The sequence below is a fragment of the Akebia trifoliata genome, chromosome 3, assembly GCF_017979445.1.
Source record: "Akebia trifoliata isolate Shusen 1 chromosome 3, ASM1797944v1, whole genome shotgun sequence".
NCBI classification, from domain to species: domain Eukaryota; kingdom Viridiplantae; phylum Streptophyta; class Magnoliopsida; order Ranunculales; family Lardizabalaceae; genus Akebia; species Akebia trifoliata.
In genome coordinates this window covers 34,142,485-34,165,038 of record NC_141377.1, presented here as the reverse complement: position 1 = coordinate 34,165,038, position 22,554 = coordinate 34,142,485, and the positions used below count along the sequence as shown (strand labels likewise).

The 22,554-nt window shown below is 36.3% G+C and overlaps 2 protein-coding genes and 1 non-coding gene across 4 annotated transcripts; 2 read left to right on the top strand and 1 right to left on the bottom strand.

Moving 5' to 3' along the window:
• Positions 1 to 179: 179 nt before the first annotated feature.
• LOC147406524 (ras-related protein RABA2a-like) lies at positions 180 to 8,277 on the top strand. 2 transcript variants are annotated; one of them, XM_086434600.1, is made up of 3 exons: positions 180 to 603; positions 7,526 to 8,016; positions 8,147 to 8,277. In XM_086434600.1, exons 1-2 carry the CDS (start codon positions 439 to 441, stop codon positions 8,006 to 8,008), a joined length of 648 nt encoding a protein of 215 aa, XP_086290726.1. In that variant the 5' UTR covers positions 180 to 438; the 3' UTR covers positions 8,009 to 8,016; positions 8,147 to 8,277. The 2 variants fall into 2 exon arrangements, with proteins under 2 accessions (XP_086290726.1, XP_086290725.1); XM_086434599.1 differs by having other exon boundaries at positions 183 to 603; positions 7,526 to 8,277.
• Positions 8,278 to 10,030: 1,753 nt separating this feature from the next.
• On the top strand, positions 10,031 to 10,104 carry TRNAI-UAU (transfer RNA isoleucine (anticodon UAU)). The gene has a single exon. It is a non-coding gene; the product is annotated as a tRNA-Ile (tRNA).
• A 1,527-nt stretch (positions 10,105 to 11,631) lies between these two features.
• On the bottom strand, positions 11,632 to 22,439 carry LOC147406522 (putative serine/threonine-protein kinase At1g54610). Its single transcript, XM_086434596.1, has 9 exons — positions 22,081 to 22,439; positions 20,999 to 21,509; positions 18,993 to 19,277; positions 18,041 to 18,358; positions 17,014 to 17,241; positions 14,097 to 14,197; positions 13,318 to 13,426; positions 12,763 to 13,221; positions 11,632 to 12,430 (listed from the first exon to the last, which is right to left on the bottom strand). Exons 2-9 carry the CDS (start codon positions 21,482 to 21,484, stop codon positions 12,227 to 12,229), a joined length of 2,190 nt encoding a protein of 729 aa, XP_086290722.1. The 5' UTR covers positions 21,485 to 21,509; positions 22,081 to 22,439; the 3' UTR covers positions 11,632 to 12,226.
• Between the last annotated feature and the right edge of the window lie 115 nt (positions 22,440 to 22,554).

Sequence of the window (22,554 nt, the reverse complement as noted above, 5' to 3'; positions counted from 1 at the left end):
GAGTGGAAGAGAGAAGAGAAAGGAAAAAAAAATATGAGTTTTTTTTTTTTTCTCTCCAAAAGTGGAGAGATTTAGAGAGAAACCCTTTTAAATAATTTTATAATTTCAATTCTACCCCTACATTTCTTTTCGACATTTTAAAATTTCAAAACTATCCCAATTTCTCTCTCTCCACTTCTTTCAAATCCAAACGTATTGTTAATTTAAAATCTATTTGCCAGCCGCGACTTTGCCACCTCTCGTTCTAAAAAGTTAAGAGCGTTATTATACGCAAAGAGATCTCTGTCAAAATCATCATTTCGTGTGTGACAGAGAGAGAGAGAGAGAGAGAGAGAGAGTCCAAAACCAAAACCAAAATCAAAACCAGAAACTCTAGCTGTTTGAGAAACATTAGTTGTTGTTGTTACAGGTTTTTTCTTGGTTCCGCGAATAATTCGAATGGCGAGGAGACCAGACGAGGAGTACGATTACCTGTTCAAGGTCGTACTAATCGGCGATTCTGGCGTAGGGAAATCGAATCTTCTATCCAGATTCACCCGCAATGAGTTCTGCTTGGAATCCAAATCAACCATCGGTGTTGAATTTGCCACTCGTACTCTTCAGGTCAATCCTCAATCCATCCCTAATTTTTCGATTTCTTTCTCTCACTCTCTTCTTTAACTGTTTGTTTGTCTCTTCTTAACATTAGATCTCAACTAGAAGGAACATGTTCAATTGAGATCTGTATCGATTTATATAAGTTTGATTTGAAATTATCAGATTTTTTGTATTAATTGGGTTGTTTTAATCCGATCGTACAACCATAAAACCGAATTATAATTATATATGGAAATTCCTACAAATGTTGCAGTCAGAAAATGAGGTTCATAATGAAGCAAATTAGGTTAAATCTAATCCCATTTCTTACTATATTGTTTGTAAGGCTACATAATGTCATCTTAGACAATCCAACCGACTTGTTAGTTGTCCCTACTCAATTTGATTTGAATAAAGGTTTAATTATGTTTTAGAGTTTTCATCTTTTCATGAGGTTAGGCATGTCAGAATGGATTGATTTTTTTTTTCTTTAAATTTTTTGTGAGGTTAATCTCCATCTATGGACAACTCATTATATGGTTGGATTGTGTGACCCATAACCTTGTGAAATGTGAACCAAACACCTTTAATAATATTTCACCTGTTCTTTACATATTGCCCATTGGTACTATGTTATATGTAGTGTAGTGAAAGGTTTTTCACTCATTGACATCTGTGCACTAACTGTTGGGGGTTGATCATGTAGACCTATAGTGTTATTTTGTGGCTGTGTGTTTTTCTATTTCTTTATTTGCTGATATTATTATTATTATTCATGGTTTCTTGGGTTTTTTTGTTGTGGTTTGGAATTTCTTTTGAAAATTGGTATCAGAATGAGGGTGAACCAACTTTTTAGGAAGAGATGTTTGTGCCTTGTCAAAGGGTGCAACCCTCTCACTAGGAATATTAGATCGTATTTGATGGCCATCTAAATGATCTTTGTCATCAAATTCATGATGGTTGGTTATAAATTCTTAGTAATTATTTGGACAATCTTTAAAAAATGTGATCTCTAACACCCCAATCGTTAGAACATGTCTATGTTTCAAAATCTTTTTCTTAATCCAACCAGTTGCACTCCTCTTTCTCTCTTCAATAATGATAAATTGACTCGAAAAAAAAAAGAACAAAAAATTCGAACATACTCAATTGACGTGAAATATGCACAGAAACATAGATTTTTTCCTTTTGTATCTCAAGGAAAAATCTATGGTTCTGTGTACATGCCACTTCAGTTGAGTATGTTTCTTTTTTCGAGTCCGTTTATCACAACTATTCTTTCTATCTTTCTTTGAAAAAAAATACTCCTCAACGATCCATTTTGTCTTTATGTATCAAACATTTGAGGACAAGTCTCAATCTCCCTCACTTCTTTGTTAGGTAAAAAATGCAATATAAAAACTTTGAGTAAAAGCAAGAAGAAAAATAACTCATTCCAATGAAACAAGCAAATGAAGTGACAGAATTCCAAACTGAAGAGAAAAGGAAACAAAAAAATAACAAGGATAAAAATCCAAAACAGAAGAATTAAATGGAATTCAGACTATAGAAAAATATAAAAACCAAACCACACAACTTAGCTAGAGACCCAACCTACTTGCTAAAATCATCAAAAGCACTTATTTTAACCTCAAAACTAACACACACACACACACACACACACACAAAACATGCCTACACACAATCTTCTCAATTTATTAGAATCCTCGAAACCCAAACTCAAAAACAAAAACCCTAATGATGAAGGGCATCCACATGAGGAAGACTGAAATTTTCTGTCCGAGTTGACTCAGTCAAACCTAGTCAACTCGGGTCTGACCAACTTGGTTTGGGTTGACCCGGTTGAGTCCATACTCAACCCAATTCTGATTTCAGTCTATTTTAGTTTTATAACTTGTTTGGTTAGTTTCTATTTCAATTTTAGGAAGTTTGTATATTATCTTGTTTCTAATTTGTTTAATCTCTAATTTATTTTTAGATTTTTATTTTTTATTTTTATAATTCCGTATTTATTCTTTAGGCTATTATTAGAAGTGTCCAAATTGAGTTATAATAGGTTTAGAAAGTTTCTATTGTATTATAGATAGGTAAGAAAAGTTACTTTTTGATATTTTAGGATGTTTCTAATTGGTTATGGTAAAGTTATCTATATAAGGAGCTTCAAAAACGAAATTTAATCAATTCAAACATATTAATTCAATTGTTTTCTCTCTTAATTACTCTTTATCTTCATGCTTTATTCTCTTTTAAACTATTGCTTGTTTACCTATTGAATCTATTGATTCACACACTTCCACTACGTCAAAACACATGTCAACTACTCATGACAACCCATTCTAAGAAAAAGAAAATCAACTGATAAACTCTAGAAACGAGAGAGGCAAAATATAGTGATGGTTTCTCTTTGTTGGTTAGTAGATATAAACTCACAAGAGTGTAACTATTTTTTCATTTTGGAGTGCAATCATATCAATGGAGTGTGAAGGGGAGAATTTCTTTTATGGAGAGAAAAATTAATCTAAGATTTCACAAAATCTCAGATTGACCAATTGTAAGATGTTGGTATATTGAGGGCTTTCTTAATGTGGATATTTTGTAAATTGGGGATGGGGATGCCCTCAATGCATGTGACGTTTAGTCCATCTAACTTTGTGGATTCTTGGATTGAATTTTTTTAAGAGTGCTAATTTTGTAACTCAACTTGTTGGGTAACTCAAAAACTCATTGACGTGGTAGGTGCAAGAACTGTAGATTTTTTCCCCTCGGGATACATTACTACACATGTTTTATGGGGATTTGCAGTTGTGTATCCCAAGGGGAAAAATCTACGGTTCTTGCAGGGTACATGTCAGTTGAGTTTTTGAGTTACCCTATCATGTTGCTTTACAAAATCATTAAACTTTTTTTAGTGTCTAAAAATTTTAGATTAATCATAATTTGACTTGAAAAGACTTACTCAACCTGTACTTGGTTGACGTGGTAAGTGCACAAAATCATAGATCTTTTTCATTATAAGTATGGTATAATGTAATAAATCTTCTAGACTTAGATATTTATCTAGAACTCTCCATCAAATGCTAATGCGTTCTTGGGGAAAATTCTAGGCTTGTGACAACCAGATAGAGTTATAGCCTGGTGCTAAGCCACCTATATTAGCTCCATAAGGAATGCCTCATACTAAGTTAGTAGAATTGTGGAAGTAACTAATGAAGTTATTATTGAACGCCAGATTCATCTTACCATCAAAAGTGTTGTATGGACCCTAATGCTGCTCAAGAAGAATCATGATGAAAGTCTAACATTATGCATTGACTATCTAGCATTGAACAAGATGATGGTGAATAATAAGTACGGGATTTCACTTGTAGCCAACCTATTCGACCTATTAGAAGATTTGGTGTAGACATGATATCTAGCTACTACCAAGTTCACACTACCATGGGTGACAAGCCAAATAAAACATTGACAACGAGGTATGCCGTGTGTACCCAAAAATTGGATGTGGTCTAATTTTGTTACAATTTGCAAATGAGCCAATCATAGAGCCATAATCCCTTTGAGTAGGCGATACGCCACCACGTTATACACCTTGCATGTTATATGTGGATACACAAAGAAAAGCCTTGTTGCTTATCGATGAAGGAGGGTTAGTAGGAGCAAACCAACATCGCTAAGTCTTCCAAGATAATGAAGAAATGAAAACATGTGAAATGGTGACCTGTTGAGTATAAGGAGGGGGAGTTAGTGATGCTAAAATTCCAACCTCAACAATTCAAGATGTCCAGAGGAATGCGTAAGAGTTTCTTACGATGATATAAGGGGGGCCATTTTTTCCATACGAAAGGAATTGGAAAAAGTGTCATATGACTTCAGCTAATTCCCAGGTTGAAGATTCATCCAGTCTTCCATAATAGCTACTTAAAGCTATATCATAGAAACACAGATCCATCTCGCATAGTTGGCATAAGAACTCCTATGACCAGAACTACTTCCTTTGATAAGGAGATTAGTTACAATTTTGTCCCCAGCAATTCAAGATGTTCAGAGGAACACGCAAAGGTTTGATACAATAATATGGTGTGGGCCCTTTCTATACAAAAGAAAGTGGGAAAAGTGTCATTCGATGAGGAGGTTGTATAACAGTTGATCGTTGTAGAAGTAAGCTTCGATTCCAATCTTACATGAAGTACTTGGTGAAATGGAAGGACTTACCAGAAAGCAGATTAAGATGGGAGCATGTGAGCGAACTATGGAAATTGAGGACCAACTTACCAAGTTTCTTGAGAAGATGATGTTTGCACAATATGAGAGAGAAAGTGTCACAAGTTCATCAATTTTTCAAAGAAAGATATAACTTTTTTTAGAGACTTCTAGAATGTTCTAGAGAAATATCTTTGACAAAAGGTTCACTTCACTGTACCGTAATTATTATACAAAACACTAAAAAGGTCCTAAGAATAAAGTTGGGTATTCTAATAGGATCTACTATCATTGATTTGTTGTAATTTGGCTAGAGCTTCATTGTTAATGTAGCCTACTTGGGTATATAACATGGAACCTACCTCATCTGTACGTATTTTCAACATTTAAGAGTAATACATGTTTCTTTTGTCAAATCACTTGAACGTTCTCAATTTAATTTAAGTAGTGAGTACGAGTATTCACTAAGATACTTGGGGAAGGCTTATTCAAGCATCATCGAGATGATCGTATGAGTTTTTTATCGACATCAAATGTGGAAAAATCTAAGTTCTCGATTTATAGGTAAAGTCCATGTAACTCTAGATTAGAGATGGGGATTATGCAACAGTTTTGGGCTACCCTCTGGCTGAGTGCACCAAGGGTTTGCTCTTGTATGGCTGATTTGCTCCTTGTATCCTTATCTCAAGCATAAATTAACTCTCAATGTGCCAGTTACCTTCTTGTGTTGATAGTTGTCTTTTAGGATTGGAGAGGGCGTCAATTGGGTGGCTGGAGAGTGCTAACTCTTAACAGTGAACCATACAAGTTTATTTTGTTCTTTTGTGTTGCTTTCTTTTCTCTATTTCTCTATTTATTGCTATCATAATTCATAGTTTCTTGGTATTATTTTGATGTGATGAGCACTTTATTCCAACTATTGGTTTTGAAAGTAACAGTGAATTGGATCTTTGTTCATAACAACAGGCATCGACTCAAGATAACCAAGGTTTATGTATGCATAAATATGAGTTGAACAGTTGTACACTTGTACATTCAATTTTGCACGCCAACCAATTGCAGTCTGTGCTACATATTTGTTCACATGCTAAAAGGAAAAAGTTCTTATGTTCACACACACAATGCAACAACTAAGCCTTGGAGCTTTTGCCGATTCCTAATGGTTAGGTTAGTTCGGAGTGAAGAGATACAACCTAACAGCGTATTTGAAATCCTAAAGTTGTAGGTTTATAAAGTTTGCATGGGAGCATTATGTTACAAACTTTGTTGCAAGGGACCTTGTAAAGTGGTGAAATATCTATTTCGGACACGATCAGATTCCAACACCCCACATAATTTACTGTACAGCTCAGATTTTTTTAAATTTTTTATTATTATTGCAAGATATTTATCGGCGTTTATAATATTATTTGTTCTACCTTCCTAACTGAAAATTTCTTGTAGCAAATATAGTATTATTTGTATATATAAAAAAGGTGGGTGTGTGTGTGGGGGGGGGGGGGGGGTGTCGAATATATGATAAATATCATAAGATATTCCATCTCACAGTCCACTATTATCCTTCTTATTATGTAAAGTTAATTCATCATCATCAAAACCTTATCCCAAAACTTTGGGCACGGTTGAACAAATCATGTTCGTCCATTCAATTTTATCTAAAGTTTTGCCTTTTATTAATTGAAGTGTGCATATCTACTCTCACTACCTCAATCCATGTTAATTTTTGTTTTCTCTCACATTTTTGAAACCTTCAAACAACAGGCTACACCTACATTTGCACAAATGCATTTATTTATAATATTTATTTTTCTTAGTCTTTCCACTCATCCATCTCAACATCCCCATGCCTCTTGCGCTTAATATATGAACATGTTTCCTGATTGCCACCATTAGCTCCATAGGTCTCAAATGATTCTCACCATCAACCTTCCATAATCCCATATATGTCCCCTGTTACACAAAGAATCCCCAAATTACCCCATTTGCTACTTCTATTCCTGAAAATTACCCTTGACGGTTTTATTCATAAGCCACTTGCCACCAGATTTGGGCCCTTTTTACCGTGTCAATTTTTTCACCACTCATCCCAGCTCTAAAATGAAATAGAACTAGAGTAGGATACAAATATCCTCAAACATGGCTTAGGTTATAGTTCATTTACCATCTCGATTTGGGGTTCTGAGTTCATTCTTGATTTTTTTTTTTTTTTGGTTTTGTTTGTTGGAAATCTAGATCATCATGATAAATAGGGAAAGTCTGCAATTATTTTCTCCTTGAAGCACTAGATATTTGGTGTACTGTTTGATCGATTGTTGTTTCGCCAAAGTTATACTTGAATGCATTGGGGAATTAAGACAGATGGATATGACGGAGTTATTTTAAATTGCATCATTATCATTTATGGTTGTCAACATGAAATATCTTTTTTCAGTCCACTATCTTGGACCATGTCTATGAGGTAGTAAATTACATGCAAGAAAAGATGTGTAAGAAACATTGCTCTATTCATAATTTTCCTTATTGTTTATGGTTCGATATACCATTTATGTTATTTTCTTATAATACATACCACATGTATGGGGTTTTCTAGGACATAAATCTGAAACTGATATGTTTTTGTCTAAATTAGATGTCTTGATTTGTCCTTCTTCTTTTTTTCTCCTTTTGAAATTAATTTTTTCCTATGCTTCATAGATTCCACTTTGAATAAACAAATGATCTGTTGTTCATTTCCCCCTTTTTGATTCAGGTTGAGGGCAAAACTATAAAAGCACAGATATGGGACACAGCAGGGCAAGAACGTTACAGAGCAATTACCAGTGCATACTATAGAGGTGCACTCGGAGCTCTTCTAGTCTACGATGTGACAAAACCAACGACATTTGAGAATGTTAGTCGATGGCTCAAGGAGTTGCGAGACCACGCCGACTCCAACATTGTGATAATGCTTATCGGAAACAAGACTGATCTGAAGCACCTCCGTGGGGTTGCGACAGAGGACGCTCAGAGTTTCGCTGAGAAGGAAGGTTTGTCATTCATTGAGACCTCCGCACTTGAAGCAACAAATGTTGAAAAGGCTTTCCAGACAATCCTCGCAGAGATATACCGAATAATTAGTAAAAAGTCACTTTCTTCAGAGGAGCCTGCACCTACTAGTATCAAAGAAGGGAAGACGATTCTTGTTTCAGGATCAGAAGCCAATACAAAGAAACCGTGCTGCTCTTCTTCCTAACTCCTAAGGTGATTTCTATTTTGTATTTCGAGCTATATTTTTTTCTCTTCGTTGGCAGGATTGTTCTAGGGGTTCCTGCACGAGGTATTTTACGGTTTTTATTTGGTTTTCAATGTATTTTGTCTTATGGTCTTATAGATATTGGAGAACATCAGGCCGAAAAGGAGTTTCCTAAATTTATTTGAGGTGTGAATTTGATGTTAAATAGCTGAGATTGTTAGTTTGTCCTATTATTTCTCAAGGAATCAAAATGATATTATCCTACGCAATCGTCAGTTCGAGAAGATCCTAGTGTCCTTGTTCATCATATAATTTGGATTGTATACATAAAATACTAGCTTTACTTTTTGTATACTATTGGAGAGTAAGTGTTTTAGATATTATATATCCATTAAAATGACATTTTTGGCGGAAGTTATATAGGGAAATAAGTGTGATGTGATTAAGGTTTTGGTTTGGTTTAGACGTGTTTAAAAAAGTCACAAACAGGCTTAAGGGATGGTGAAATCAAGCAAGAAAACTAAGGTTTTGGTGTTTGGGAGGTTTGAGAGAGGTATTCGAAGAAATAAAGATGGTAATTTCTTTCTCAACCATATTGAATCATGTTGAGTGTTGTGTTATCCGCCTTCGCTCCCAGGTGTTACATGCTCACATATCATGTCCTAGCTTGACCCGTAACCTTTTTATATTTATAGTTGTGCCTTCCCCATCAGATTAATCCTTTGGGATAAGTGGTTTGTTAATATGGTATTAGAGCACTAGGTTTGTATAGGTCATGGGTTTGAGTATCTTCGAGAGAAATTTTCACCCTATAGGTGAGGGGGAGTGTTGAGTGTTGTCTGTTGTGTTATCCTCGTCCGCTCCTGGGTGTCACGTGGTCACGTATCGTGCCCCAATTCGACCAATGTAATTATAGGGATGTGAGTTACAATTTTTATTGTTTTGACTAAAATGATCCTGATTATATCAAATTCAAATGTAAACGTTGGGGCACTCCAGTGAGATTCTCAATTTTGGTGTCAAACCACTTCTACTGCATCTTCTCTAACTGTAATAGTAAGGGAAATTACTTGAAGGACCTTGGCAGAGGGATTTCATTTTAATTAACCCCTAAGTGTTAGTGCTTCTCTTACTAGTCTGTTTAGTAAAACTTTTTTTTTTCTTTCTAATCAGTCCTTGACCCTCATTCCCCACATTTCTCACGCTTGGAACGTTGAATATGTTGTAATCATTCAAATTCACTATTTTTATTAAAGTAAAATAAATAAAAATTTTGGATTTTAAGCATCCCAATTCTAAGGTTTTTTATGTGAAAAATTAGGGTATTTAAAAAAAAAAATACTTTCTTTTTTAGATGAAAATCAATTGAGGATGGTTCTTTTGGTTTGCAATCATCTAAGACAAGTCGTTATGTCAAGTTTTTAGTCGATTTGTCCATGTATTTTAATACAAAAATGAAAATGAGTGGATTTTACCAATGTCGAGTTTGACATTTTTTATTATCGAGTTCAACAATAAAAATTTTTGAATTCAATAATAAAAAATGGTGAGCTCGACAAAAAACTAAAAAATTTACTAAATGGACCATCAAGTTACTGCCCCAAATTCAAGGACTACTTAAAAAGAAATCCCCCAATCATGGTCCTTTAAGTAATTTTTCCTAATAATAAAGATTTCAATCATTCCGTTAACTTGTCATCCTTATCATTTAATCACAACATCCAACGATTGAGATTTTATCCATATCCCAATCATACTATATTTGATGATATTTATCTCCAAGATAATTATGATTGTGTTTACACCATTAAGATCATGTGTTACTTCTCCAGTTAACGGAATCCAACAATTTACATATATATATATATATATATATATATGGAGGAAAAATATAGGTTTCCAGGAGTTGACAATATGAGTATCTTTCCATTTCACTTGTAAGTTTGAAACAGTAATTTGTTAGATAGATCTTTTGCGTTGAATTTGTTTAAATAAATTTAATAAAAAGATTACAACATTCATGGTCCCGTAGCTCAGTTGGTTAGAGCGTTGGTCTTATGAGCCGAAGGTCGCGGGTTCGAGCCCCGCCGGGACCAACAAATCGTTGGAAAAACCAATTTGTAAATGTACAATTGATAATTTTATTAATTTTTGAACTCCCAAACCAAATTATGGTACAAAAGTCCTTTTTATTTTTCTGACAAAAACCAGATTAGAATAAGACAAGGCGTTGTTTTGTTTACTAACTTGTTAAGATTTCAAATCTAACTTAAAACTCAAATGGATTACCAAATTGGCTTCCAAGTTCCAACACCACACAGCCTTCTAGTTTTGATGGAAAAACTCAGATCCTGAAAAATAATTTCTTTTGAGCTTGATCCAAGCTTTTTAATGAGTAGCGATTGAACTAAGAAAAAAAAAACAATCTTTTTAGTTCGTAGAATTTTGTTTTCGACATCCCTATGGCATCAAATCATGTTTTTGGATGCCACAAGCCGAGCTCAACGACAATTGGTAAGATTTTATGGAAAAACTCAGATACAGAAAATAATTTCTTTTGAGCTTGATCGAAGCTTTTTAATATGAGTAGCGATTGAACTGAGAAAAAAAAACAATCTTTTTAGTTCGTAGAATTTTGTTCTTGACATCCCTATTGCATCAGATCATGTTTTTGGATGTCACAAGGCGAGTTCAACGACCCTTGGTAAGATTTGAAAGTTAGTAAGGCTAGACTTGCTTAAAAGACTTTAAAATTTTCTTGGAAAAATTTAATCTAGTGTGTTGCACAGACATGATCCTTCATGGGTGCAAAGATGGGAATTTTAGGTGTTCTAGTAAATATCCCCCCCCCCCCTCTAAAAGAGAAAAAGATAATCTGAACTAACATTAAAATGTACATCGTGAGGACATTCCTCGATGAATAGCATCTATGGTTCTGACAGACATCCATATCAGAAATGTCTCCCACGATGTACATTTCAATGTTACTCCTGCATGAATCCAAAAAAAAAATCAAGATTTCTTTCCTCTTTTACCATCCCATAGTAGTTTGAACAGGTGATCCCAGCCTTTCTATCATGATTTCAGTTTCTTTGATCATAACATGGGGTGGTAGCTGAATCACATGAGAGGAGATTGAATATAATAACTGATTTATAGCAATTCAGATTGAAAGTGTGTTCATATCTGCTTTCACTTACCTTAATTTTACAAATTCTTAGATTTACCTAAATATTTTTAGTACCTACAACTTTTATATTCCTTTTGACGAGAAGTCGTGAGTTATTGAATATTTTGACCTGCCAAGTTCCACAAAAATAATTTATAATTTTTTTGCTATTGCTTGCACCCTAAATAATGTTCACCTTATTGTTGTATCGTAATAGAGTCGTGTTGGAGTAACATTGAAATGTGTATCGATTCTGACATACTGATGTGGTGGTGCACACATAACCATAGATGCTTTTCACACATACTAGATGTACATTTTAATATTACTTCAGCATTATCCATCCTGATAATCTAGCACTATAATTGCAGTCCCTTACCTATCTCTATACTACTATGAAGCTATCTGGGCTTCCGGAAATGTGGCACTCATGAAGCAGTTTTGAGACTCGTCAGAACATAACTATCAGTACAATAATTACGAATAATTTTATCGAATTTTTAATCAGATAAAAAAAAATTATTCCCATAAGCGAATAACTTCGGTTGGACGAGTCGGTAAACAGATATTATCCACCTCATTGCCAACCCTATTTGCTAGAAAGAGAAAATGTGAAGCCACTGGATGGGTGATATGTATAGATGCTTGGGCAAAGAAATTCATTCAAATTAGGGGGAAATGGCTATCTTACATATACTCGGTGAGGTTGATCTCCCCTTTTTGGCTGTACAAAACAAATCCTTTGCCACCCGAACACACATACCCACATGTTGTCGTTCAACGCCCTTTCCTTGCATGAAGTCTTGCAGGCGTATCAAACTCAGAGCCTTCCCACAAATTGAATGGTAGATGGCCATTGGTTTCATTTGCCTCTGAGCCTGCTGCCTTTCTGAATTGCCACAGTTCTCAAAGAAGCTCCATGTGAGGCCAGTTTTATCTGTTGTGACCATGATGAAATAGCTAAACCCTTCAAAGATGAGAACCGTGCTCTTCTGTGGTAGCATTTGAAACAGTGACATTGAGGCAGCACCACCTTTGTGTGTCAAACGTCATCTGGCATTTCTCCCGGGGAAAAGTAGGGCTTCAGACTGGGCATTGTCGCCATAATTCTTGGGCTTGGCCCTGTCAAGACGAGCTTTGCGGACAGCCTGTTGGATTTGCCTCTCATGTTCTTTGAGCATTTCCTCCATGTTTCCCCCTGGAGGTATTAAAGGTCCAGAGTAGTGGATCCTGTTCTTCTTGGGACCAGAACCCTGAGATCACCAACCAAGGAAAATTTTAAATATACATTAGTCTGCTGCATTGAACATTAAGGGATAAAAAATTTGACGAGTAATAATATTAAAAATGTTAACAGGTTCCACAACCTTGGATCGTGAAATCCATGTTGTTTGAGCTGTGTGATGTGTGTACTACACTTTTTGGGAGGTACTAAATATCATTTAGACACCCAAGACTTCTAGTTAGAATAGCATTTGTAAGTATGTATTAGAATTAAGATATTTCAGAATCATAATTTAAACTATGCAAAAGAGTTAGCCGATTTGCTGAAGAATATAACCATCATAGATTTCTTGTCACATACCCTATCACCCTTCTTGTGAGAAGAGGTCGGCCTATCCAGCAAATGGTGGGTCCATTCCTGCTTTTCTGAGGGCTCGGCATCATCAAACTGACTATATCCATTATCGAATCGTTGCTGCTCTGGTGCACTCCTCCTCTCTCTATGGTTATCCAACTGTGCAATGCTTCTCGATGCTACCAAATGAGGTAAATTACACGAATCAGTGATTCCCTGAGGCATGTGAGATCTTTGTGGCCTCAATTCTGGGCCATTCCTTGAAGAACCAAATTCTCGAGAAGGTCCAACCATAGCTTCGTCCTCCTTAACCTTCTTATTCCGTGAAGAACCAAAAGCACTGGGGTGTATTATACCATTCTGCACAATTCCTCTGGGAGGCTCAATAGGAAAGCCAGATCCGCCATCCTCTTGTGGATTATATTTCTCACTATTGCTTTTTGGCTTTGCCCGCCCTTGCCGCTTCTGAATTAGCAACAAAAGTTACAAAATAAAAAATAAAAATTGAGGTGTAAAATAAGAAAAGTACAACCATATAAACCTTATAGAGGTAGGACATACTTGTAATGAGGCTTGTAGTTCGGCATTTGCATCTGGTGCCGGCTTTGCTTTGGAATCTCTTGAACCCCTTACGGATTCAGATCCGCCCTTTACAGCTGCTGCTCTTTGCCTGGCATCGATGTTAGAGATCGAAAAGATATTTGGTCAAAATTCCTAAAATAAGATGTTTACTTTGCTTCAAGTGACCGCATCATGTTTGTATAGGCACACAAATGCACTGAGACACTATATATCTTGTTTGCGGAACTGGAATAAGATATTTGGTCAGTTTTCCTAAAAATAAGATGTTTACTTGAATCCTTCAGGCTGCTCCATATACATCTCTTCTTCCAAATCACCGTTTAGGAAGGCAGATTTCACATCCCTCTGATGAATAATCAGATTAAGGATAGCAGCCAACCAAGGCAATTAACAGCCGTATTACAGTGATCCTCGCTACAGGAGCAAAGGTATCGAAGTGATCGAAACCTTCCGTCTGCTTGAACCCTTTTGCTACTAATCTGGCCTTACACTTGTCCAATGATCCATCAGCTTGAATACATTTCAAGTGAGGTACTTTAATTAAGACACCAGTGATGTAGACTTTAAATTATTCCATCAAGAACAATTTTGAAGTGGAGCTAACATTAATTTCTAGTTAAATGACTCACTGATGGTAGTAGCAACTAACAAGTATAGAAAAGCCTTTTTTTTCTTTTTCAAAACAAAGTGATTGACAGAGAAGCTAACTATAAGAAAAATGATAGAAAAGCTAAAAGAAAACACCTATAATTACTCACCTTCTGGCTTCCTCATCTCGAAGCTTAGCATCAATCTCCTTGCTTGGTGGATATTTGGGCAAACTCAATGGATCACATGGGAGAGGCTTTGTTGTGAAGAACTGGAAAAAATAACTTGAGATTTAGAATAAAATAAGTTGCATAAAGGATTTTTTTTAAAAGAGATTTTATTTACACACCAACTTTTCATTATTACACACCAATTAGATAATTAAAAAAATGTCGTGCTTGGAAGTTTATGCTCTTAGGGTTTGAGGACGGTGTTTGTTGAAGAAGTAGATGGATAAGATGAGGAAGAGAATGATTGAAGAAGGGTTTATATATGCAAGAACTGAGATATATAATTTCTCATTTGGTATGACTAGGCCCTTTTATGACAGATATCAGTGCACAAACTCCTTTCTATATTTTCAGAGAAAAAGGATTGATCTATGATCTATTCGAAGAGTACTCAGAGACATATACAAAAGGTTTCATATAGGAAAACATAAAAAATGATACAATTGGTCAAAACGCATAATGAGGCTCATAATGTCGTATGCATGCCATTTTGCACTTCCCAACAAATAATCTGTTTTGCTATTCTATTCTGGCTAATGAAGAAGGACAATAGGTTTGAAGACGGGTTTGTCAAAGAAGATGAAGAATATGATAAGGAAGAGAATGAGTGAAAATGGACTTGTTAAAGAAGAATAATAAAAGGTTCTGAACAAAGCCTCTACACTCTGTTTGAACCAATCCAATCTGGAGAGAAACCCTATCCCCAGGGACAGAGCTTTCATCATAACCTCTCTCTCATTCCTGAGGTATAGAAGGGGATGCTTTTGTATAGTATCTTCTTTAAAAATATTCCTAGAGGAAGAGATTAAACGAGAGATATTTGGGGTGGGTTCATTTATTTTTATTTGGTGTTCTATATTTATTAATTGGTGTATTATAATGAGCAATTGGTGTGGAAAAATAAGTTCTCAAAGCTGTGCACAAGCAGATCAGAAAGACTTGGTGATGCGTGATGCAAACTCCACTCTGTTACATAATATGGAAATAAAAAGGGATCCCACGGTGATGCGTGATGCAAACCCCATTCTGTTACATTATATGGAAATAAAAAGGGATCCCATGGTGATACGTGATGCAAACTCTATTCTATTTCTTCATATGGAAATAAAAGGGGATCCCATGATGTCACCTTAAAAATTGACCATATTTCTAGTTTATAAACCATGGTCTCAACCTCTCAGGAAAATATGTTAAAAACCTGAACTTTCTATACTTCACTTCTCACTGAAAATGCAGTTACGTATAAATGTTGTACAATGCATCTGTTCTTTCTTTCTTTTTTTATGATAAATACAAATTTATCAATAATAAAGAGGACAAGATGGCCTCGGGAGGATTCTTACTTTGGATAACTTGATTGCTTGGGGTTGGATCACTCCAAACTGTTGTCCACTTTGTCTAGGGGATGGGGAATCTGTTGATCATATATTAATTCATTGCTCTTATTCTTATAATATTTGGTCATTTTTCCTTGATCTTTTTCGAATCAATTGGGTCTTTCCTCGTAAGTTCTCCTCGCTGTTAGAAGAGTGGGATAGTAATGTCTTTTCATCCAAAAAAAGATTCCTTTGGGTGATGCTTCCATCGGCTATTGCTTGGGGGGTTTGGACCGAAAGAAATAACAGGGTGTTCAATAGTAAGAGTAGAAGCTCTCACGGTGGTTTTTTGGAGATCTTGGGCCTATTGTACCATTGGTCAAAACAAAACATAGACTTTGTTGGGATTACTTTTGAAGACTTTGTTTTTAGATGGAACACTTTTTTGTGATTTTTGATTTTTTTCCTTGTTTGGTTTCTTTTAGAGGCCATCTCGGCCTCCTTGATTGTTGTTTCTCTCCTTTTTATTAATATATTACAATTATCAAAAAAAAAAAGATGGCCTCCAGAGTACAATGCATCAGTTCTCATATCTATCATCGCATGGAGCACTCTACCTAGCATTATTTGTCATGAATAACATCATTCTATAACTGGGGATACATGAAGGCAAGCATGGCATCAATCAATGGGTCCAAAATGTAATATCTAATATGCCCAAAAACTGACCTGCTTGACTATCTCATGGGTTGAACCCTCAACTTTCTTCAGTTTCTTCAACTCTTCAGTGATACAGTGGATGGTTACAATTATCTGATCGGATGGAATTTTGGGACGAGATCACTACGTTAAACCCATTGGTTGTTCAGGGTTGGAAGTCCACAACTTTTCTAGGCAGAGAGTGGATTCTTTGGAGTCTCCCATCTGCGGTTGGTTGGGGCTTGTGGAAAGAAAGGGATGAGCAAATCTTTGAAGGAAAGGAGGGCCAACTCCACAATGTCAATTTTGGTATTCCTGGTTTGCTCTTTTATTGGTGTAAGCAATTCAAAGAGGTTAGAGGTTTATTTTTGAGGATTTTCGGTGGAGGTGGCAGGTCGGATTTAGTGTGTAAGGAGAGTGTTTAGTTTGCTTTCCTTTGTGTTGTACTTTTGAGGACATCTTGTCCTCTAATCAATACAAGTTTTTTCACTATCAAAAAAATAAAGGAAACATGAATAAGGTACAATGACAATACGGGAATTGGGTTGATATAGAAGAAATGCCTGTTTACTTTCATTTTAGCCAATGATTTGGCTTGCTCATTGGCAATGACTTTTAACTTCCCGATGTGAAAAATCTTACTGTACCAGGCAGCTATTGATGGTTGGTAAATTTGTAACATGTTCAACTGTGGGCAACAAGCAAGTTGTTTCTCATGTAAAGCTAAATCGTAGATCAGACTCAAAACCCATTGGAAGCATTATCAACTTGGGAGATTTCAAAATTTTCTCACGGAAAAACATAATTGGCATAAAGTTGGAAAAAGAAAAAAACAAACTTACATCACTTTTAAGTGCTGAAGTAGCTGATCCCCGGTCTTCAGGTTCTATTGCAAGAAGGACATCCATAAGGGACAAAGCTGAAGAAGGGAAGTCATTGAAGGTCTCAGCAACACAACGCATATAAGGATGTTGAGGCTTGAAAATTGTTGCATGTGGCAATCTTGATTTCCTCCAATACCCCTCGGAAGGCGAACCACAGAGCTTAAAGATCTTATGCAGTTGCTCCACCTAGGAATAGCCAATAGGAAGATGTTGATGATCAACCAAATCCAAGTCACACTAAGTAAAGTAATTAATGCCTTTATAAAATATATATTATGTTTAAACAATAGGTAGGGAACCTAGTAAGTTAATTCTAAGATCTTAATACACCTGCACCCACCACATACAAATCAGATCCAGACCATGTTAGCCAGTGGACCCTGTACGTACTTTACGACAAACTGTTAAACATAAATTTTGTCTTAGCTTTAGTAGGGTCGTTAAAAGCCTCTTGAAAATTGTAGTGTATATTTTCCTCCACTCTAGGGTGTATCATACCCCAGTTAAGCATCGTGACCCTCTTCTATTCATAGTTCTCCCCATCTCCAGCAGATGGTCTTTTGGAGTAGGTGGTTGGTTATCATGGTATCAGAGCACTAGGTTCATAACTTCATATAGGTCACGGGTTCAATTCTTTCCACCCTTTTGGGTGAGGGGGAGTGTTAAGTGTATATTTTCCTCCACTCTCGGGTGTGTCATACCCCAGTTAAGCCCCGTGAGCCTCTTCTATTCATAGGTCTCCCCCTCTCCAACATATTGGTCTTTTGGAGTGGTTGGTTGGTCAACAAAAGTCTCTTGGTGATCTGACTTTTCTAGAGTACAACCCATCCAAGAGATGACCACCAATCTAAATGGTTTCAAATTGATGAGTCGGTAGCCCAGTCCAAGATATGATCTGCAGGATTAGAAGTCCTGCAGATCATCATCATATAACTAATTACATATCCAAGTAAAAGAAAAGAAATTTTGTGAGGTGAAAGAGTACCTCAGTTCTCCCAGGCATGATAGGCTTCCCAGCAAGCAATTCAGCAAGGATGCAACCGGTACTCCACAGATCCACCGCAACCCCATATTCTGTAGCACCGAGCAAAAGCTCAGGGGGGCGATACCACAGTGTTACAACACGGCTTGTAAGCGGCTGCTTCTGATCTGGCTGGAAAAAGTTAGCCAGACCAAAGTCAGCTATCCTCAGAATTCCGTTGTTGTCAATCAGAAGATTTGAACCCTTGATGTCTCTATGCAGGACCCCACGACTATGGCAGTGTTCCAGCCCACGAAGTAGTTGCTGCATATAACATTTAATCTGCAATCCCAGCACGTGTACTCCACATGAGATCATATAAAGAATGCACGAGAAGTAAATGGATGGATTTATATTGGAGAAAAGAAAAGGGTTGGGTTCCGGTGACTCATGAGAAAACACATGATCCCAACAGTTAAGATACAAAATCCAACAGTTGAGAGAGATTTATGCGTATCTTGATAACACATATCTCAAAGATAGTTATCCCAAGGATATATCTCAACAATTGGATTTTGTGTTTAAACGGTTGGGATCATGTGTTTTTTCCATCAGTCGTTCTTCATAAGTCAAGGGATCTTGACCCAAAAGGGCAAAAAAAAAAAAAAAAAGGATATTTAAGGAACTATAAGGTGGCCTGCATGGATGTTCTATCGACGGCATTAAGTTATATGGCGCGCATTGGAATATTCAAATGGGTCTCTCCCATATTTAAAATTTTTGGTTGAGTTGTATCAGTTTTTGGGTGCAACAAACTCTAAAATGACTTTCGATACATAATAAAAAGTGATGGTGCACCATCAATGAAACGTCTTCCTTTTCTATTTTTTCCTCCCCCACTCCCTTACCTGCCCTTTTGTTATTCTAAACAATAGGTACTTTAATTTCCCAACACTAAAAAAGGAGAAGTAAGCACCTGTGATTCAGTAAACTTAATGTCGGGTGATGCCGCAAGCCCAGTAAGATCATGCTCCATGTATTCAAGTACAAGGTACAAACTACAGGACATTCGTGACGTAACCAGACCCTCAAGCTTCACAACATTCGGGTGATCAAGCCTACGCAGGATGTAGATTTCTCTTGCCATAAAACGAACGCTTTCTGGATCCATATTAACAAACCGCACTTTCTTCAATGCGACAATTTTACCAGTTTCAAGGTCACGGGCTCTGTACACATTGCTGTAAGTTCCTTGTCCAATCTGCATAAATAGCATGACAATTGAAAACGAAATAAATTATGGTAAGTGAATTCTTTAGACCAGCCATTATTTTCCCCAAGATAATATCATACTCAAGCATAAACCAAAGATCATATTTAAAGAATTTCTTAGTCTTCATGGCTTGAGAACTAGGAAGCTAGCAGAAGAATGAGCCACTTGAGAGTCCAAACATTTTCTTCGGGTTTTAGGAGCCTATATATTGTAGTCGACTGATCAAAAGGCAAAAAAGAAGCATGTGCAGTAATCTGAGAAGTTGCTAAATCAAATTAGCATACCAAAGGGGCGTTTGGTTCGGATTGTATAACATGATTCTTGATTCCGATTATGGATTATCAAGATCAGATTTTATAAACTGTTTTTCAAAATCCAGAACCTCACTTGGTTAAACTGTTTTTGAAACCTGATTTTGCAATCAAAAATCATAATCTTGTTTGGCTAAGATTGTTTCTGAAAATTGATTTTATATAAAAATCTACAAAATTATAATTTTTCTAAAATAATCGTATAAATAAGGGTTTTAGGTTGAAAATAATGGAATACATGAAGAACTTGTAGGTGACTGGATTTTGTAAAATAATAATGGGTTTAAGGTTAAAATGATGAAATAGATGGAAAGCTTGTAGATGTCTGATTTTAGGAAGGGAAAAAAAGAATTTGTAAATAGAAACCATGGATTTTTAGGTGGAAAAATCAGATTTGTTAGTAGAAAAAAATAGAAAACAATAAATTAAATGTGAGATTAAAGATGATGGGAAGGAGATAGAGCTTGAAGAGCTTGAGAGGATTGGTTTTAGAAGAAAAACAGGGGTTTTAGATTACAATTTCAAGGTTTCTACAATCTTTATAGTTGCTAGAAAAAAGAATAGAACAAAAAAGAGAAAGAAAAGGCAAAATAGGTTGAAGAAGACGATGATCAAATAACCTTGAAACCTGTAGAGAGAGAGCTATGGTCACTTAAGAAGATGAGCAAGGTTTCCGTCAAGCTTTCTTTAGAGCTGGAGAAGAAAGGGCACACACACAAAAAAAAAAAAAAATAATTCTGAAATTTTGTTCTCATGTTTTCTATTCGTAAGAGGAGTTGAACCCATGACCTGTGGTTGTTACACGGTAATATATTAAGGTGCACAAATGGTCCAAAAACATCTTGCGACCTGTTTCTGATTATTGCTGATTTCCGTTCATGATTTTAAAAAAAAAATCACTGCTACAATCCCAACCAAACACACTTGTAAATTCTAAAATCTGATTGTACCCCCAAGTTTTTTTTTCCAAATTATCATTCCAAGTTTTTCAAGCACTTGGAGTTCTTTTGAGTTTGAGAAAACTACCCTAGCTGAAAAAAATATATATATTTTAAACATTAATCAGATCATAACAATTACTTTGTTCTCCCATGATTAAAATGTCCTTACGAAAGAAAAGAATAGTTACTAAATTGGTTGTAACATTGAAATCTGCTTAAAATTTAATCAATAAGGTAGAATATGAAACTAAGGCTAGCAATCACTACATGATAATTAGTTTCCAGCTACACAAGAACAAAAACAAACAAACCAAAAAAAAAACTTCTAAACTTTTTAGTAAATATGTATATAATGACAAGGAACTGCAAAGAGTTAGATACCCCGAAACTATGGATTCAAGAAGTAAACAACGTGAACTTCAAAAACTAATAAAGATGCAGAAAGAATATAACTCACTTTGTCTAATTTCTCGAATGAATCCGCCCTTCTAGGAAGCCACCCTTTGATCGCTTCTCCCGCCACTGACGTGAGCCAAGATGGCCACCCGGCAGCAACCTGTTCTCCCTTGACACCATGAGGCATACTACCTATCCTAGAGATCCCCCGCTCTCCTTCACCATTCACCCCAATATCCATCGTTGATCGTCTTTGATGAAGGGGTTTTGTGTGTCTCCCACTGACTACGGGCTTCATTTCCACCTCATCCGATAAAAATGGGGTGTAGACTAAATTCTCTTGTGATGGTGGCTTCGATATTAGCCTCATTTTTCCATTGCTCCCACCATTACCACCACGACTACCACCACCAGCCTCCACCACAATTTCCTCTCTACTCGAGGGGGTAACCAATGGTTTCGAAGACTTACTAAATTCTTTCTCTCTTTGACTCTCGACATACTCATTTGCAGCTGAAGAAGCCCCTTTCGAGCAAATGCAACCCATAATTGCCTACAATTTTCTGCCAAATCTGTGACAATTGATTCAAACCCACTGTGCATTTAAGTTAAAAATTTAAACTAAACATTCCTCTTGAAACTCAGAATCCCCCAGATGCAAAAGGCTGTAATTAACCTAGAAATTCTCCAGACATTCCCAGAATCCAAATCCTTCAACCTTAACCACCTATTCAGCAAAGTTCCTGAAAACTATGATGCCTTTATATTTTCTCCCCAAAAAACTCAAATCCAATAGCTCGAATCCTCTTCAATCAACCAGTACTCATTCCTTAAAATTCAAACATTAAATCAATCCCATCCCCAAAAACTGAACCTCAATAAAAGATGTGAACCCGAAGACCCTCAAACCCAGACCAGAAATCCAGCAATGACCACAGGATTTCAATCAAAATCCACGCTTGAAGATGGATTCTGGTCGGGATGGGGTCGCTATTCTCAATCGATGTTAAAAAGTCAAAACAATTAAAGAGAAAAAAAACTAAAAAACAAACCTTTTTTCTTCAATTTTCTAGAAATAGGAAGAAACAGGTGATTAACAACTCCAAATTTGAAACAAAAACTGATTTTTTTTTTCCTTTTTACCTTGTTTGGAGGATTTGTTTGGAAGTTGGGCTGATGAGCTGTGTGTGAACGAAAGTGATAAACATACAGAGAGGGTTTTTCGGATCTGGGAAACCCTAGAAATGCGAGTGTTCAGAGGATTTCGGGGTTGGACAATTGGTGAGAAGGTTAAACTTAGAAGGGTGACACGGCTCTGAGCTTTCTCTCTCTATTTTCTTCGATTCTAGAAAGAGAGAGAGAAAGAGATTTACGGAGAGAATGACAGAAAAGCACGCCCTTCCCGTGAGGGAAGGAAAGAGTGAGAATAGACCCTGCAAGGATCTCTCTCTCACACAAACACACAGATCCTGCGTTACTCTCGCACGTGTGATATTTCAAACACGCGCGCTTTGCTTTCATCTGTTGGTGGAGGAGGAATCCATCCGTAAATTATCAAAGTGTCACACGTCTCCACGTGGCATATACTTGGACTTCGAACTGTAATATCAGTCACGT